We start from the raw sequence: 16,521 nt of genomic DNA on the forward strand, positions 1-16,521 counted from the left end.
GGCTGCATTGGTAATCAGCAAGTCCCTGTAGTTGGTCATTCACAGTACTTTCATTGTTTTACAGCTAACAACTTTATACTGTGACTTCCGCAAACCCAATGGATGCCTGTAACGGCGTCGGGGTTGCCGTGGGAACGGAGCCCCGCCGCATCCTGGGCTTTGTAGGCTTTACCACTCAGCGCACATGCGCAGTACTACTCCTCAGTCCGCTTTCACTCGGCGTACATGATATGACGCCGAGTGAATGGGGGATAAATAGAACGCCCACATTGCGAGCCTGTGCTGGATTTGCAAGGACGCTGTTGCTTGGACTGGACGAATCAAGGTTAGTTGAGGGTTTTTTGATATGGATTGCTCCACACCTTCCATATTTCTTTTCCCATATCCCAACCAATTGAGTCTTTAACTTAATCCACCTACATTTACATTTAATAGGATCTGTCTAACCTGCTACAGGACTTTGCTGTATACCCTACCTATTGACAAGCCCTCCAGCTGCACAATGTATCACACTGAATCAGTGTGGAGTATCTGCACTTCTAATCCCTGTCTGGACTAGGTAAGCCTCCCTGATATCCAATAGAAAATTAGAGCATATCGCTATATTTGTATCAAGATAGAGGCATTAATTTTGTCTTTGCCTATATTCTTAAAATTATAATTCATAATTCATTCATATCTATACATAATTTGACTTTACTAATGGGACCTCGTCTTGATTAACACATTTAGGCTGGTGCACTACAACATCATCATCCATAGGGAACCTCCTACCCTTCATATTGGCATCCTGTTCTATCATTGAGACCTATTAAAGAATCCTATGCCTAGGTAGGTACCTGAAGATCTAAGCAATATTCTCAATATTTTAGCAATTCAGCCCTGTACGGGGCCCTTTGGACCCTTAATATTTAATATACTAGTGGGCAACTGTCCATTTCATTTATCCCCTGCAGCCACTAGTTGGTGATTCCTATGATCGGTCCGCTCCCTTTACCAAGAGGGTTTCCCTAATCGATTGCCGTGGTAGGGGTTTTGGCCAGGAGTAGGTATTTTTATGAATTTATTCTATTTTTAAATAAAAAGTCTTTCCTATTATTTTCTTAATTTATTGATCTGTTGTTAATCTGGGAGGCATTGGCTGCACCACATTTCGAGATTCATCTTACAGTTCTGTTTTGTTTTGTTTTGTCTACAGTGATTTTTGTTATAACCACTTGACGTTGAATATTGGCTCCCCTGAAGAAGCCTTTGTTGCGACGAAACATGTTGGGACTCCATCTTATTAGCCAAACACAACCTCAATCAAATTGAATGATTGAACATGGATACTCAATCCTGAATCATCAATGTGGTTTATTTGTTACCCTAAATACCTTTTCTGCATTTTAAAGAATTGTGTTTAATTAAATAATACATTTTTCTATTTTTATCATAAGTTATACTATTTTCTTTCTCTTTTTGCCCCTAAATTGGGGTTCTCTTCAAAAATAAGTGTTCTGCACCGCAATAATCCCGTTTCTTCCTCTTTTATCTTTCCAACTATTTTGGGATGAGGTGCCTTAATAATTTTTACTGCTTTTCCTGATGTTCCCTTTCTCTTTTTACTATCCAACTTCAGTGAACATCCAGCTGTGAATGGCTATTCTCTGGATTTAGTCGAAGTAAGCAAGTCCTTTATTATTGACTTTGACACTAAGCCCTTGTACACACGGTCGGACACTCCGACAACAAAATCCGTCAGATTTTGTCCGAAACTTGTGTTGCATACACACGGTCGGACAAAGTTGTCGGAAAATCCGATCGTACGTAACGTGATGTCGTTATTTCGTTACGACGGGACTACGTTCAGGCTAGTAGCCAATAGCTTTGGTCTAGGAATTTGATCTGAGCATGCATGGCACTTTGTCCAATTAGAATTCTCTACACACAATCGGACAAAGTCCGATCGGATCCTGTTTAGCCCAGATCTAAAACTTTGTCTGCCGGATATTCAGACGGAAACAGTCCGATGGAGCACACACACAGTTCGGATTATCCGACAACACGGTCTGATCTGACATTTTCTGTCGAAATGTCCAACCGTGTGTACAAGGGCTAAGAGTACCTGAACTTTCCTCCTAACCCTCTGAACCTATACTAAGAGACTGTTCGTTAATTGTGTTTTTGCAAATAAAAACCCCTTTAAGGGGATGTCAGGTCACCTTGAGGCGAGGTGACAGATGCAAACCGTAGGGATCAGGAGTGCACCGCACGGTTGTGGACCCTACGGCTGACTGCTGCAGATGGGAGACAGATCCCACTGGGGTTAGAGCGTAAGATTCCCTGGGGCGCGGAGTCTAAGAGCCAGCAGGTGTTCACCAGCACCTCTAGTGGTGAGGATGGACTTGGCTGCAACTGGCTCCAAGTCGCGACCCCCAGGGTCCCCCAGATAACACCCATAGTAGGTAACAGGAGAATAGGGATGGTAAGGGACAAAGCCAAGGTCGGGGCCACAAGCAGACAAGAATAGTCGGGGACGCGCCAAAAGGTCAGGATCACAGGCAAACAGGGATAGTCAAAAACACGCCAAAGTCGGTAACGGAAAACAGTAGAAGAGCACACGGCAGGAAACAGGAAGCTAACACACAAAGATCACTGAATAACCATGACAGTACCCTCCCTCTTACGAGGCCTCCCCCTCCCCCGCCTGGGTCCAGGCTTAAAGGGAAACTCCAGATGGAACCTCCTTAACAGACAGGGAGCAAAGACCTCAGATGCAATGATCCAAGACCTCTCCTCAGGACCCAACCCTTTCCAAAGTACAAGGTACTGAAGAATGCCTTTACGGAGCTGGGAATCCAAAACTTGACTAACCTCGTATTTTAGATTATCCTCAGAGACCGAAACAGAGGTATGGAGAGGACGAGAGGACTTGAGGACTAAAGGCTTTTTAGGAATGGGTAAGGGCATGAGAAGATCAGGAGCCTGAGTAGGGTCCCCCACACCCTTAAAGATGAGCTGGGCATCCATAACAGGACCACCAGACTGGGCAGAGGTTAGTGGATCCCTGAGGTCAGGTTGGTTAGAAAGTGACATGTCACAAGAGTCAAGCTGGATAGCTGCAACACAAACAGAATGCAGAGAACCCTGAGAAAAAGATTGAAAACCCCTCCTGGAAGAGGAACAGGAGGAACCCCAAGCCAGGATCTGTCCAGCAGACCAGTCAACGTGTGGAGAATGGAGCCGTACCCAAGGAAGACCTAATATGATAGGAGATGAAGCCTTAGGTAAGACAAGGAAGGATATCCACTTCTGGTGGAGTGTCCCTACTGACATCTTAACAGGAAGAGTCTGAAAGCGGATAGGGCCCCCTGGGAGAACCGTGCCATCAATCGCCAAGACCACCAATGGTGTTGTAAGGGGCAAAAGGGTAAGTCTCATGGAGGATGCAGTTTCCCAATCTATGAAATTGGCAGCGGCTCCAGAATCCAGATGTGCTGAGACCGAACGAGAGGAAGCACCGACATGAAGCAACACAGAAAGGAAAAGACGAGAAGGTGAAGGTGATATTTCAGGGTCTAATACTCCACCTTCCAGATGTATTAGCCCTGAGCGTTTTTCCGGACAAAGAGAACAAGTGTCAAGGAAATGACCTTTGGCCCCACAATAGAGGCTTAGGCCCAGAATTCTGCGCCTAGCACGTTCTTTGGGAGATAATTTAGTCCAGCCCAACTGCATAGGTTCCTTAGCAGGCAGGGGGTGCTCCTCGGATCGATGAGAAGGGACTGGGGGCTCAGGCTGCCTAAAGAACGGGGAGTGCTGGCGTCTTTTTTCCAGGGCCCTTTCCTGAAAGCGAATATCGATCTGGTTACACAAGGTGATGACACTGTCCAGATCAGCAGGAAGGGATCTTCCTGCTAATTCATCCTTCACTCTATCAGAGAGGCCATGTAAAAAGGTTGCAACTAGGGCCTCATTATTCCAGCTCAATTCAGCTGTGAGGATACGGAACTGAAGAGCATACTGTCCCACAGACGCAGACTCTTGAAGGAGACGTAAAAGAGCGCTAGCCGCTGAGGAGACACGACTCAGTTCCTCGAAGATATTCTGAAAAAGTTTCAAGAAATCAGACAGGCTAGAAATCACTGGATCATTCAGTTCCCACAGAGGGGCAGCCCAAGCTAACGCCTCGCCGGACAGGAGGATATGATATATGCAACTTTTTCCCAATCGTACAGGAAGTTTTGGGGCTGAAGTTCAAAATGAATTGTGCACTGGCTAAGGAACCCCCTGCAAGCCTTGGAGTCCCCAGAGAAACGGACCGGAGCTGGTAGTTGTAATGAATGTGTGGCTGCGACTGATGCGATAGGTGCAGCAGCAGATAGCGGTTCCGGTTGTTGAACTAGGGGTCCTAATGAGGCCTGAGCCTGTTCAAAACGGGATGCCGAATCCTGAAGGAATTGCATCATCTGGGTCTGATGCGATTCTTGGGTCTCAAGTCTGCGAACTAAGCCCTGCAACGGATCGACTGCAGGAAGCGGCACATCAGCCGGGTCCATGGCTGATCAAACTGTCAGGTCACCTTGAGGCGAGGTGACAGATGCACACCGTAGGGATCAGGAGTGCACCGCAAGGTTGTGGACCCTACGGCTGACTGCTGCAGATGGGGGACAGATCCCACTGGGGTTAGAGCGTAAGATTCCCTGGGGCGTGGAGTCTAAGAGCCAGCAGGTGTTCACCAGCGCCTCTAGTGGTGAGGATGGACTTGGCTGCAACTGGCTCCAGGTCGCTACCCCCAGGGTCCCCCAGCTCACACCCACAGTAGGCAACAGGAGGATAGGGATGGTAAGGGACAAAGCCAAGGTCGGGGCCACAAGCAGACAAGAATAGTCGGGGACACGCCAAAAGGTCAGGATCACAGGCAAACAGGGATAGTCAAAAACACGCCAAAGTCGGTAATGGAAAACAGTAGAAGAGCACACGGCAGGAAACAGGAAGCTAACACACAAAGGTATACACAATGGTTGATCAGCACTGATGGCCTGCAGTGCACAGGTTAATATAGGGCTCCCTGATAGGGCCTGGGGTGGAGCCATGCTTAGAGGAGAGGTTATAAAAACCACCAGGTGGAAGTGGCTGGCCTCTTAGTCAGAAAGCCCGGAGCAGAACTCAGCAGAGTAGGCGCAGGGCGGCATGACCAGGGTTAACAGGGACTGAGAGGGCGGTACAGGGTTCGTTCTGGGAGGGGAGGAGCAGAAGTATAGTTTAGAGGGGGCGGCTCCTCCCCTCCTCAGTCTGCAGAGTAGGGGCGAGCTTCCCACCCTCCCTCCCTTAGCTTTGGGGGGGATGTTGTTTTTAGTAACGTGTTTGCTTTCTTTTTCAGTTGAGCTGTCGTGGCAGCGGCATGGTGTTGGTCTGTGCAGATGAAGGATTTACCCCAGTGATCGAAGAGTGCGGGACCTATCGGTGGTATAGTACCCGTCGGTGGTGTACAGTAGACATGTGCATTCGTTTTCGTCCGAATGCATTTTCGTCCGAATTTCAGCTATTTTCGTTTTCGTTTTGACAAACAATAACGAAAGCACAAAATCCGAAAAACGAAAGATCCGACATAAATAAATGCTTTATTTTCGTTTTCATTGTTACAACAGTTCGATATAGAATAGGAGATTCGACATGACTCTGACAACAATCTGTCTATAGAACCTGTGGTCGAATGTGCCTAACCTTACCTCTATTAGTCCAAGATTATATAGAGAAAATATTCGACAGAGAAAAAAGATTTGACAGAGAGAAAAGATTCTGCAAGATACTGTCCTAAAAAGTGTTTGGGGACCCGGGTCCTGCCCCAGGGGACATGGATCAATGCAAAAAAAAGTTTTAAAAACGGCCGTTTTTTCGGGAGCAGTGATTTTAATAATGATTAAAGTGAAACAATAAAAGTAATATTCCTTTAAATTTCATAGGGGGGGTTGTCTATAGTATGCCTGTGAAGGGGCGCATGTTTCCCATGCTTAGAATTGTCCCTGCACAAAGTGTCATTTATGCAGGAAAAAAAGTCCTTTAAAATCACTCGCAGCTATAATGAATTGTCGGCTCCGTAATACAGAGAACACTCATTGAAAGTCATTGATAAAAAAATAAATAAATAAATAAATAAAAAAAAGCGTGGGGGTCCCCCAAATTCAATTACCAGGCCCTTCAGGTCTGGTATGGATATTAAGGGGAACCCCGCGTCAAATTTAAAAAAAAATTGACGTGGGGTTCCCCCTAAAAATCCATACCAGACCCTTTATCCGAGCACGCAACCTGGCAGGCCGCAGGAAAAGAGGGGGGGACGAGAGAGCGGCCCCCCCTCCCTCCTGAACCGTACCAGGCCACATGCCCTCAACATTGGGAGGATGCTTTGGGGGTCTGTGACCCCTCAAAGCACCTTGTCCCCATGTTGATGAAGACAAGGGCCTCATCCCCACAACCCTGGCCGGTGGTTGTGGAGGTCTGCGGGCGGGGGGCTTATCAGAATCTGGAAGCCCCCTTTAACAAGGGGACCCCCAGATCCCGGCCCCCCCCCTGTTTGAAATGGTAAGGGGGTACAAAAGTACCCCTACCATTTCACAAAGAAAGTGTAAAAAATGTTTAAATAAAACAAACACACTTTTGAAAAATTCCTTTATTAAAAATAAAAAAATAAAAAAAAGATTCCAGCGGCGGTAATCCACTCTTGCTATCCAGCGACGGACGGTCATCTCTCCAGCGATGTCTCATGTCATCCAGCGCAGCGCAGCATCCTTCTTCTGTCTCCGTGGAGGAGACACTGCAAGGATTCCGGCGGCTGACGTTTGTTATATACGGAGGGCGGGGCCACCCGTCACCTGACCCCGTCCCCCTCTGACGCAAGGGGAAACCCGGGGTTCCCTGTGACGTAGGGGTGACCCGCACCCCTCTGATTTAACACAGGCAGGTTTCCGTTACATCAGAGGGGGGCGGGGTCACCTATACGTCACAGGGAACCCCGGGTTTCCCCTTGCGTCAGAGGGGGGCGGGGTCAGGTGACGGGTGGCCCCGCCCTCCGTATATAACAAACGTCAGCCGCCGGAATGCCTGCAGTGTCTCCTACACGGAGACAGAAGAAGGATGCTGCGCTGCGCTGGATGACATGAGACATCGCTGGAGAGATGACCGTCCGTCGCTGGATAGCAAGAGTGGATTACCGCCGCTGGAATCTTTTTTTTATTTTTTTATTTTTAATAAAGGAATTTTTCAAAAGTGTGTTTGTTTTATTTAAACATTTTTTACACTTTCTTTGTGAAATGGTAGGGGTACTTTTGTACCCCCTTACCATTTCAAACAGGGGGGGGCCGGGATCTGGGGGTCCCCTTGTTAAAGGGGGCTTCCAGATTCTGATAAGCCCCCCACCCGCAGACCTCCACAACCACCGGCCAGGGTTGTGGGGATGAGGCCCTTGTCCTCATCAACATGGGGACAAGGTGCTTTGAGGGGTCACAGACCCCCAAAGCATCCTCCCAATGTTGAGGGCATGTGGCCTGGTACGGTTCAGGAGGGAGGGGGGGCCGCTCTCGTCCCCCCCTCTTTTCCTGCGGCCTGCCAGGTTGCGTGCTCGGATAAAGGGTCTGGTATGGATTTTTAGGGGGAACCCCACGTCAATTTTTTTTTAAATTTGACGCGGGGTTCCCCTTAATATCCATACCAGACCTGAAGGGTCTGGTTATGGATATTTAGGGGGAACCCCACGTCAAATTTTTTCTTAAATTTGAGGCAGGGTTCCCCTTAATATCCATACCAGACCTGAAGGGCCTGGTAATTGAATTTGGGGGACCCCCACGCTTTTTTTTTTATTTATTTATTTATTTATTTATCAATGACTTTCAATGAGTGTTCTCTGTATTACGGGAGCCGACAATTCATAATAGCTGCGAGTGATTTTAAAGGACTTTTTTTCCTGCATAAATGACACTTTGTGCAGGGACAATTCTAAGCACGGGAAACATGCGCCCCTTCACAGGCATACTATAGACAACCCCCCCTACGAAATTTAAAGGAATATTACACTTTTATTGTTTCACTTTAATCATTATTAAAATCACTGCTCCCAAAAAAACGGCCGTTTTTAAAACTTTTTTTTGCATTGATCCATGTCCCCTGGGGCAGGACCCGGGTCCCCAAACACTTTTTAGGACAGTAACTTGCAAATTAGCCTTTAAAATGAGCACTTTAGATTTTGAACGTTGGAGTCCCATAGACTTTAATAGGGTTCTAAAGTATGCTATATACTAGCTCTGTCGAATCTTCTTTATACATTCGACAGAGACCATAAGCCTTCAAAGACAGATTCGACCGTGATTCATGTGGATTTTCGGACGAATGCAATTTTTGAACGAAAAACGAAATAAATAAAAACGAATTTCGGGAGTAACTAAATAAATTAAGTTTTCAGACGAAAACGAAATTCCGAAACGAAATATTTTACTCTGCACATGTCTAGTGTACAGCTAACAGGGGTTTTTAGCTGAAATTGCTATTAGGTGCACTGCGGTCAGTGTTTGGCCTCTGAGCTAGTTTGTCAGCTTGAGGTCTATGAGAGTTGGGGACCGCAGTGCCGGAAGTTTTTTATGATGGTGTTTTGGTGGGTTTATCTTAGCACAGACCAACGGGAGGAGTTTAAGGAGTTTAAGGGAGGAAGTGCCTTAATACTTGAGTTTAGATTTGTTAATTTATGTTATTTATGTTCTTTATGTTATTTATGTTAATTATTTGGTTTGGTCTATCTCCTAAAAAAAAAAATTAAATACTTCATTTTAACATAGATTTTAAACACAAAAGAGATGCGCAAATAATATAATCACAATGTGTAAAAAATTGTATACCATAAATATATATGTACAATAAATAAATCAGTACAGTAAGTGAATCCAGATGAAAAAAAAAACACTAAAAAGTGGTTAAATGAGAATAAATAAACATTCCAAATAAATTCTAAAAGGATTGTGAAAAAAAAGTTCACAAAGAATATTGGTGTATAAGTATCAAAAAAAAAAAAAAACGCCCAGACTGCAACAAAGTGACAAAGTGAATAAATAGCAAAGCAAATGTAACAAATAGTGTAAAATGTAAAAAAAAGAAAAAAAAAACCTTTACTTGACTGGCGTCTGCTCTGCAGAGTGAGGATCTGCTCAGGACATTATTCCTCAGTAGTTGTATAATACTTGTGCAGCTCACAAACATGATAATGGACATTTGGAAATCAATCCATTAGATGCCCTCATCATCTCCTACCTGAGCTCTTGACATCTGTGTATTAGCGAAGATATCCTTTCCAGGTATTTGGGATCCAGTATAAGGTATGTGAAAGAGAGCGCCTGAAGACTTTCACAGTTCTGCAAGCAATAGCACAGCTGTTTAGAACAATTTTCTCCTGTCCAGAAAAAACCCTTCCATGAGCCTAGCAGTTCTAAATTTGGAGTTATAGAGAAGATTTTCCTAATGATGTCCTTGTCCTGAATCTCGTACAGACATGAAATGGCTTCAGTAGAATGGAGTGCCAGGATGTTTCCCGTTAAAAAGCTTCTCAAGAGCCAGTCTCCCAACAACCATTCTTCCATTGCACGTCTGGCTGGGAGGGAAATGTTAATACCTGTGTTTTTAGAAAAAACATTTATTTCCTTTTCATTGAGCAACCCGAACAAGAATCGCACAGCTAATGTTAAATGTGGGTGTTCTTTACACATTGTTGAGAGTGAATTTCCTTTACAGATTTCGGGGATAGAAGTTCCCTCTCTCAATCCAGTGGTCCCTTCTTCATTTCCAGAACCATCATCCAGCACATAATAGAGAGCAGCAAGGAACTCCTGTACACTCAGATGGATGAAGCTGTAGCAGGTTTGGGTGTCAATGTCCAGGTGAAAGAGTTTCTCAGTTAGAAATACAGACTCAACCTCAGACAGAGAAAGTCCATGTCTATTTAGATCTTCCATCTCAAACAAAATTTTCTGGTTCAAAATTCCCTCCTTAGCCAGAGCACACAGTTTCTTTAGGCAGGTGTTTGCTGGCTGCTCCCTACAATGGTGCTTTATTAGACCCTTCAGATACAGGAGATATACAGAGGTGACTGTTTTATACTGCAATAAGTCCAAGTTCTGTTTTATTTGGTATTTCAATACAGTGCACACAATCCAGCATACAATAGGGACAGCACACATGGTGTGAAGAATGTCGTTGTCTTGTATAATGCTGAGCACCTTGTCTGCATCATCTTCATTTTTAAAGAAGTTGTGGAAATATTCCTTACAATTTTCCTCTGTAAATCCCAGGACTTCAACATGACGTGATTTATCAACAAATGAGTGAAGTTTGTCCAGAGCCAGTGGCCTTGTGGTGATGATCAGAGAAGACTGTTTTAGGATCTGTTTTCTGAGCAATCTTTGGAGAAGTATTTCTATGTGAGTTTCTTCACAAATGTCATGACAAGCCTCAGATTTCTTCTCAATAGTCCACCTCAATTCATCAAAACCATCAACTATGAAGAGAAGTTTTCTACCAGGATCCTTCAAAATAGACACCAGGTCATCTGAGCTCTGCAATTTGCAGGTTCTGTATAAAAGTCCCACAAGGCTTATGGGTCCAGCGATGGTGTTGAGTTCTCTACAGCTCAGATGAAACACAAAGTCAAACTCATCTTTGTAAAGATTCCCAGAGGCCCAGTCCAGCATGATCTTCCTGGAGGTCATAGTTTTTCCAATCCCAGCAGGTCCTTGTAGCACCACAATCTTTGGGATGAAACCATCCTTATCTGGATCAAACAGTGTCTGAATTGTGGTTGGGGGATATTCATCTGATTTTTTCAAGGTCTCTAGATGCCCTTTGCCTGAATTTAACATCTCATACTCCTTTTCCTCCATTATCTGGGGTCCCTTTATTAGTTTTAATTCAGTATATTTGTCCTCTAAGCTAACAGTCTCCCCTCTACGAGCGTTATATTCTTGCATCCGCTGGTACTCTTCCTTCATAGATTCCATGTATTCCTTTCTCCACTCTGCATGACAGGGAGAAAAATCTCCCATCACTCAGATGGACATAACATTGAAAACACGAAAAATTGGTTAAGCCAATTTTATCATTTTAGGTGAATCAAATATAGACAAAATGTGAACAGTTTAAATCAAGAAAAGAATGTTATATATAATAAATAACAAAAAAATATTGAATAAATCTCCTAACTAAAACCAAACATGACAGCTCCAAGCATTAAAATTCATATCACTTAACAATTTCCCGACCGACGCACGACGATGTACATCGGCAGAATGGCACAGACAAACTGGCGTACAGGTACCTCCATTTAAAATTGCCACCATGCCATCGCGTGCGCGCGTACATGCCGGTCGGGACCCCCGTGAGTCTCAGACTCGATCACCGCAGGGTTCCCCACAATTGTCTCACGGGGAAGCTGAATGGGGAGATGCGGAAGTAAACAGCATCTCCCTGTTCTGCCTAGCAACAAGTGACACTGATCTCTGCTCCCTGTGATTGGAGCAGAGATCAGTGTTTACTACCACACAGCCATGCCCCCCACAGTTAGTAACACGCCCCTAGGACACGCTTAACCCCTACACTGCCACCCCTGGTTAACCCCTTCACTGCCAGTGTAATTTACACAGGAATCAGTGCATTTGTATAGCACTGATTGCTGTATAAACTACAATGGTCCCAAAAATTTATCAAAAATGTCCGATGTGTCTGCCATAATGTCACAATCACAATAAAAATCGCTGATCGCTGCCATTACTAGTAAAAAAAAAATATTAATAAAAATGCCATAAAACTATCACCTATTTTGTAAACGCTATAAATTTTGCGCAAACCAATCAATAATCGTAGAAGAATACAATACTAAACTGAGGAAAAAAAATGTTTTTTATATATTTTTGGGGGATATTTATAATAGCGAAAAGTAAAAAACAATGCGTTTTTTTCAAATTTTTTTTCAAAATTGACGCTCTTTTTTTTTATAGTGCATAGTAAAATTAAAATAAAAACCGCAGGGGTGATCAAATACCACTAAAAGAAAGCTCTATTTGTGGGGAAAAAAAGGACGTAATTTTTTTTTGGGAGTCACATTGCACGACCGCGCAATTGTCAGTTAAAGCGACGCAGTGCCGAATCGCAAAAAGTGGTCTGGTCATTGGTCTGCAAAATGGTCCGGTCTGAAAGTGGTTAATTTTTGAATTGTAAAAAAAAAACAAAAAAAAAAAACCCTGATTAAAACTAAAATGTGATCCCCCTACAAATACTGCAGCTGCTGACTTTTAAAATAAGAAAGCTGACCTGTCCCATCTGCTCCCAGGTGGAGGCCCTGCCATCTTCAGTAAAGGAATCAGTAATCAGCTTGATTCCCTATTGCGCATGCGCTAGTCGTGCTGCGCGTCATGACTGGTCCCTGCTGTCTTCTGGGACCTGTGTTTCTCCCAGAAGACAGCGGGGACAGAGGAGGCACTGGACATGGTGTCGATACTGCAGCGATCTATTGCCGGAAGTGGGAGAAAATACCTGTATTAGATCGGTATCTGCTCCCCCCTCCCCCTTGAAAAGTGCCAAATGTGAGACCGGAGGGAGAAACTGAAACCGGATTAGCAGAAGTTCCATTTCTGGGTGGAACTCCGATTTGATTTAATTTGAGTGTCTACTATGAAAATGTATAGTAGAATAATCTTGGATTTTTTTTTTTAAGATGCCATACTACTGACCTTTTATTCTGTTGATGGCCGTGGTTGTCTTCAGTGTAGCTGCAAAAACATTTTCATAAGATTACTGTACAGATAAATGCCTAGGTGTAGAAAAATGTCTTTGCTTAGAATCAGGCCTGGTAAATTTCTTTTTATGTACCTTAGTTTGTTCTTCAGGTTAATGGACCTTTTAATTTACTTTCAGAAAAGTTTTCTGAATCCTTCTGATGTTGGATATTATTAGTGAGCTTTATAAAACAGTTTTCATGAAATGATCATTATGGAAACTCACCAATTTCTCTTCTCCTTTTTTGGAGGTCATTTGCAGGCCCCATCAGACCAATTAGGGTTAATACTTCAGTCATGACATCCAGAGCTCCCTCGTCTCCATAGGTGTCTATCAGGAGGTGCTTTGTGGTGACCCAGTCTGCATTTTCCAGTTTTCCTCTCGGAATGAGAAGTTTATCTCCAGAAGAGAAATCAGACAATTTACTCTGAAATTTCTTGAAGTCACTCTCTTTCAGGTCTTCGAGAGAATATATGATGAGATCCCCGGGGGTTTGACAATTCATCCATCCTGTAGAAACAATACCGCACTGCCGAAAAACATTCAGGCCAACTTCAAATCAAGAAATTTACTAGAATGGGTCTATACTGGAGCTAATTATTCAATAAAGAACATATGGAATAGGGAGCAAACCTGGAGTCTGATAGAATCAAAGAAATACAGTAATACCTTCGTTTGAGAGTAACTTGGTTTGAAAGAGTTTTGCAAGACAAGCAAGATTGTTTTTATACATTTTGACTTGATATATAAGTGAGGTCCAGGGCCATTTTTAAGGCAGGACAAAAGGGGCAGCTGCCCTGGGCCCTGTCATTGTTGTGGGGCCCAAAGCAGCTGCCTCATACTTGCCAACTATCCTGGTTTAAATTCCCTTGTCCCTTGAGGTTTTAGTCCTGTGCTGTGTCCCGATATCTCAGTGTGAAGTGCTGGTACTAATGCTGCCCAGCTCTGCCCTATTGTGTACAGATGACTCACCGGCAGACCCTGTGTTTACAAGTAAATTACCAGCATTCATATGTAAATAGCGGCAGCATTCATATGTAAATAGCAGAGGTCGGCGGCATTGACATGCCCCCCTGAGGTCAGTAATCTCTAGCAACCAATAAACAAGCAGAAATCATGTGCTGTAACCTCTAGCAACTAATCAGTGAGCCGTAATGTGTGCTGTAAACTCTAGCAACCAGGCAGTGAGTGGTAATGATACACTGTAACCTCTGGCAACCAATAGCAATCGCTGCCTGATTTGATTCAGCAAACTTATTTTGTGTCTAGCTGCTATTTATTGTATGTCTCAGAGCAGGTGGAGAGCAAAACTGCATGGGGGGGGGGTCCAAGAAAAGTTTTGCCCAGGGTCCAATCAATATTAAAGATATTAATATAATGTCTTGATATAAAAGCAGCATCATATCACAACTGAGTATAAAAGAGAAGAGAGGCACCTCTAAGTGTAGCAATAGAGTTACATTTAATGAAGGTACAACATTTTGATACTCACATGGTTGATGATTAAAACAGGCACATCTAAGTCTTAAAAGAGAGAAGCTACGCTAAAGAGTCTCAATCAATCAAGTCAAGACATATAGAGTCATATAGAGTCCATATTGAATCCCTATTTCCTCTTAATGACACCACAGTGATTTACAACCAGGAGAGTGCCCAGCCACCGTAATAAAGATCTGCTTACCAGATGGCAAGCATAAAGGGCAGATGGCTATAACCCAGCCGGGCCTTTAGCTTGCAGATGTCAGTCAAAACCTGTTCCAGTGAACTTGATGGTGGAAATCTCTCCCTCTCACTATCTATGGAGTCTGTATTTGCTTAAGTAAATGCCCCAAAAAGAGAAGACTGACCATAGCGTAATACAGTCTAAAGCAGTGATTCTCAACTAGGGTTCCTCCAGAGGATGCTAGGGCTTCCTTCAGCATTGGGCAATTTCTGCCTCTCAGATAAGTTCTCACTGACACCATTGATCTTTTTAGCTATTTGTAAGGGGTAATTCTTCCCAATGACCACAAGTGTAAGGACCATTCTTCCCACTGACCATCACACTAATGTATTATAAGTTGTAGATTTCTAATTTTTAGCAGGGGTTCCCTGAGACCGGAGAACTATTTCAAGGGTTCCTTTGTGTTGAAAAGGTTGAAAAAGGCTGGTCTAAAGGCTTTATTTTTAAAAAAGATATTGCAGTTACATCTGTAGGTTGAATATCGCATATGTTAAAAGTAATGCCGGCTGGGAAACCAACAAATGGAGCCCATCCTCCTAGTAAATTTGCACAATGATGTCAGTACGTGCCCTCCTCCAGACGCGGTTTGTCATACGTGACGTTGTCAATTGGGAACGTTGCGTATGACATCTAAATATGCAGGCATCTGGGGTAAAGATGTCCACATAGACCATCCGCCTCACCGCCATTGACGTCAGCCCTTCCACGCTGCGCTCCACGACAGATTCAAGCCTCGCTTTCAGATTGCTCTATTGCAGGATAGTCCTCATGATTGCAGACGACTTTACCCCGGATGCCTGCATATTTAGATGTGCCTCTTTTAATCAAAAACCATGAGAGTTGGTAAATGTTGTACCTTCATTAAATGTAATCATATTGCTACAATTAGAGGCACCTCTCTTCTCTTTTATACTCTGCAGCCCCTGCTGGATTTTGCTTCTAATCCCTTTGTGGAGGCTTCCATTTGTGGATGGACATTTTATGGTTACACAACCCATTGCTAGAATCTTTTTACTATAAACTGACGGACTTATGAATAAATGGTTCTGGAACAAATCATTTGAGTTTCTATTATTTTTTATTGGGAAATTTGCTTTGATATACAAATGCTTTGGTTTACAAGCATGTTTCTGTAACGAATTATGCTCACAATCCAAGGTCTTACTGTACCAAGATATTACATAATATTGACCTGTACATTATTAATAAATTCTTCCATCTCCGGTAGATAAAGCTGGACTGTAATCACAAAAATTTACCGTGATACCATATTACCATACCATAATAATATTCAAGAATAGTGATGGACGAACTTCCGACGGGACGTTTCGCGAACGCGGACCGCGAACGAGGCCGACCGTTCGCGAAACCGAACGTTCGCGGCGGGCCCCATTGACTTCAATGGGAGGTGAACGTTTCAAACCTTTAGGTCAAATTTGCAGCCACAAGATAATTATTAGCTGGGCAATCATGGTCCCACCACATGGCCAATGACATAACACATGTATGAGGTGAATTTGGGATCGATAACTACAAGCATTCTTTTTTTATATGGGAAATTGTTCTGACAATTCAGAACTGTGGAGTGCATGAAGGCAATGGAGGAGACGGAAGGTCAGGGACCAGGGTAGGCAAAGAAGAGGGTGCAGGAGATGATCACCAGCAGCGTGACATACAGCAATGACACATGCACCGTGATAGAGGCATCTGACAACAGCACCGTGATAGAGGGCACTGACATCAGCAGCGTGACATAAAGCATTAACACCAGCACCGTGGCATACAGCATTGACAGCAACACCGTGATAGAGAGCACTGACATCAGAAGCGTGACATACAGCACTGACATCAGCACCGTGATATACAGCACTGACAGCAGCACCGTGACAGAGAGCACTGACATCAGAAGCGTGACATACAGCACTGACATCAGCACCGTGATATACAGCACTGACAGCAGCACCGTGACAGAGAGCACTGACATCAGCAGCTTGACATTAAGCACTCAC

At 43.9% G+C, this 16,521-nt stretch overlaps 2 protein-coding genes across 8 annotated transcripts in view; one reads left to right on the top strand and one right to left on the bottom strand.

The window, feature by feature from the left end:
* LOC143956162 (uncharacterized) overlaps positions 1–16,521 on the top strand; it is a 713,750-nt gene that overhangs the window by 608,862 nt on the left and 88,367 nt on the right. The gene's annotated exons all lie outside the window — the stretch shown is intronic.
* LOC143956174 (NACHT, LRR and PYD domains-containing protein 3-like) overlaps positions 1–16,521 on the bottom strand; it is a 72,132-nt gene that overhangs the window by 35,847 nt on the left and 19,764 nt on the right. For 6 of the 7 annotated variants that reach the window (XM_077466319.1, XM_077466322.1, XM_077466321.1 and 3 more), the window contains 3 exons: positions 13,015–13,299; positions 12,744–12,782; positions 9,277–11,032 (listed from right to left, as the gene is read on the bottom strand). In XM_077466319.1, the coding sequence (XP_077322445.1) occupies positions 9,277–11,032; positions 12,744–12,782; positions 13,015–13,299 (2,080 nt within the window). The remainder of the gene's footprint in view (positions 1–9,276; positions 11,033–12,743; positions 12,783–13,014; positions 13,300–16,521) is intronic. The other variant, XM_077466323.1, reaches the window with a different exon arrangement.

The sequence above is a fragment of the Lithobates pipiens genome, unplaced genomic scaffold, assembly GCF_037356315.1.
Source record: "Lithobates pipiens isolate NorthernLeopardFrog02 unplaced genomic scaffold, aLitPip1_a1.2 Scaffold_35, whole genome shotgun sequence".
NCBI classification, from domain to species: domain Eukaryota; kingdom Metazoa; phylum Chordata; class Amphibia; order Anura; family Ranidae; genus Lithobates; species Lithobates pipiens.